The 2,979-nt window shown below is 44.1% G+C and overlaps 1 protein-coding gene across 1 annotated transcript in view; it reads left to right on the top strand.

Moving 5' to 3' along the window:
- LOC122540179 (dynein axonemal heavy chain 8-like) overlaps window positions 1–2,979 on the top strand; it is a 1,249,383-nt gene that overhangs the window by 726,758 nt on the left and 519,646 nt on the right. The window contains exon 38 of the mRNA XM_043675521.1: window positions 1,545–1,708. Coding sequence (XP_043531456.1) covers window positions 1,545–1,708 — 164 coding nt within the window. The remainder of the gene's footprint in view (window positions 1–1,544; window positions 1,709–2,979) is intronic.

Here is a 2,979-nt window from a genome sequence, read left to right as displayed (position 1 = left end):
AAGGAGAAATTGTTAAGGGTGAGGACCAGTTCGGCCAAACGAATGAGAGTGTCGGTGGAAGGGTACTGTTGGGACGTCGGGAGAGGAAAAAAACGGAGGGCTTGGAGGCCCTGGTCATGGCGGATGGAGGTGTAGAGGGATTGGATATCCATGGTGAAGACGAGGCGTTGGGGGCCGGGGAAACGGAAGTCTTGGAGAAGGTGGAGGGCGTGGGTGGTATCTTGAACGTATGTGGGGAGTTCCTGGACTAGGGGGGATAGGACAGTGTCGAGGTAGGTGGGGATGAGTTCAGTGGGGCAGGAGCATGCTGAGACAATGGGTCGGCCAGACCTATCAGAGATAGAATTGTCTTTCACAATCCAAGGAAGATCGCACACAGGAAAAGGCTATCCATCTTGAATTCAAGGGTGAGATTTGGAAAACCACAGAAAAATCCAAGGAATAGGTTTCCTCCAGAAGACAATCAGATTCTGTCAGCTTAGTGAGGTACAGACATTCCAAACAGTCTTGCAATAAATCCATAACAAGCATCTCTTACAACTGTTTTAAGTGGAAGTGGGGCACCCAGAGCTTACAAAGCGGTTGTATTCACAAGATCTGACCCAATAACCATCAAAGATTATGGGAAAGAGAAAAACTGCAAGGTGAGTTGAGGAGCAGCAATTTATGGATAAAGAATGCCCAGTTTTCTTCCCATGTAAGTTTCTTGCTCCAATTATGCATCAAAATCATCAAGGAAATTCAATACTTTTGGAATTAAATCAAAGAGAAAGTGCATGTTACCACAACAACATGGACTCCCTGTTTGAGAGTGCAGTTAGCTGGACAGCCAATGTGGACCAGTGTGGGTATTAACACCACAGGATTCAATCTCCATTCTGACTGGGGTGATTTGGCTTTGCACCCCCACACTGCAAAGGAATCCAAAATTACTTTGGAATATGCATGTTTGCATCCACACTGTAGTCCGGAACTATGAATAGTGATGGTCAAGAGTGCAATTTTCTTTCAGTCATATGACTCTCCAGAATCTCTCCAGTTCTTTGTTTCATTCTGTTGTGGGTTTTTGACATCACCGCCTAAGCCAGCATTTGTCCCTGCCCAGAGGGTAATTAAGAGATACTTGTTGTGGTTCCAGAGTCACATGTGAGTCAGACCATGTGAGGATAGTAGATTCCTTCCCTGAAGAGCATTAGACGCTTTTTTGCCTGACAATCAATAATGGTTAAATAGCCATAATTAGACTCTGAATTCCATACTTTTATTAAAGTTAAGTTGTACTATTCATGGCAGGATTTGAACCTGGGTTGCTGGATTAATAGTCTAGCAATAATACCACTCCTCCTCACTTGCCAGCGATTTATAAGTTGATTCTTCACTTCTTTAATCAAAGTGTGACTTACTTTTCTTGACTTTAAAATCCTGGAGTGGATCTTAACCCAGAGCTTGAATCAGAGGTATGGGCACTCGCCCCCAGACATAAGACTTCCCCACAATTAGTTTCAAAGCTCCGTAGTTGATGGATTTGATCATTACTTTTCTAGGAAGCAAAACGTTTTCAAAATGTCGATAAATCTTGGATAAAAATTATGCAACGAGCTCATGAAATTCCAACGGTGGTTCAGTGCTGTGTGGGAGACGACACGATGGGACAGCTTCTACCCCACTTGCAGGAGCAACTGGAGGTTTGCCAGAAATCCCTAACTGGGTAAGAATATCAGTTGGCATATAATATTTGCATGCAACATTTGCAAGAAATATAGCTTACAACCAATAATGTAAAAGCAAAATGCCATAGGGGAAATAAGACCAGAGATAGAATTTGTGTGTTAAAATGACTGGTGAGGGAGAAATGAGTTTTGAGGCATGTACCGCCAAATTTGGGATTAATAAAAGCTGGGACATTGGAATTATCCCCACTGGAACCATGCTAGGTTCAGTGTTCTGCCAAGAGATATAATTAGGTCTAGAAAAAAATTGAATATTCATGAAAAAAGAAACAGTCCACGTAAGGACTTAGAACGTAGAACAGTACAGCACAGAACAGGCCCTTCAGCCCACGATGTTGTGCCAACCATTGATCCTCATGTAAGGTAAACCTAATGTATGAACCCTCAAATTTCTGTGACCATATGTATGATTAGATTACTTCCAGTATGGAAACAGGCCCTTCGGCCCAACAAGTCCACACCGACCCGCTGAAGTGCACCCAACCAGACCCATTCCTCTACATTTACCCCTGCACCTAACCTGCACATTTTTGGAGTGTCGGAGGAAACCGGAGCACCCGGAGGAAACCCACAAAGACACGGGGAGAATGTGCAAACTCCACACAGTCAGTCCCCTGAGGCAAGAATTGAACTCGGGTCTCTGGCGCTGTGAGGCAGCAGTGCTAACCATTGTGCCACCGTGCATGTCCAGCAGTCTCTTAAATATCCCCAATGACCTTGCTTCCACAACTGCTGCTGGCAATGCATTCCATGCTCCCACAACTCTCTGCATAAAGAACCTCTGACATCCCCTCTATACTTTCCGCCAAACGGCTTAAAACTATGACCCCTCATGTTAACAATTTCTGCCCTGGGAAAAGGTCTCTGGCTATCGACTCTATCTACGCCTCTCATTATCTTGTATACCTCAATTAGGTCCCCTCTCTTCCTTCTTTTTACAAATGAAAAAAGTCTGAGCTCAGTCAACCTCTTTTCGTAAAATAAGCCCTCCATTCCAGGCCGCATCCTGGTAAACCTCCTCTGAACACTCTCCAAAGCATCCACATCTTTCCTAAATAGGGCAACTAGAATTGGACACAGTATTCCAAGTACAGTCTAACCAAAGTTTTATAGAGCTGCAACAAAATCTCACTGCTCTTAAACTCAATCCCCCTGTTAATGAAAGCCAAAACACCATATGCTTTCTTAACAACCCTGTCCACTTGGGTGGCCATTTTAAGGGATCTATGTACCTGCACACCAAGATCCC

Source organism: Chiloscyllium plagiosum, chromosome 3 (assembly GCF_004010195.1).
Source record: "Chiloscyllium plagiosum isolate BGI_BamShark_2017 chromosome 3, ASM401019v2, whole genome shotgun sequence".
Taxonomy (NCBI): domain Eukaryota; kingdom Metazoa; phylum Chordata; class Chondrichthyes; order Orectolobiformes; family Hemiscylliidae; genus Chiloscyllium; species Chiloscyllium plagiosum.
This window is presented reverse-complemented; position numbering and strand designations above follow the sequence as displayed.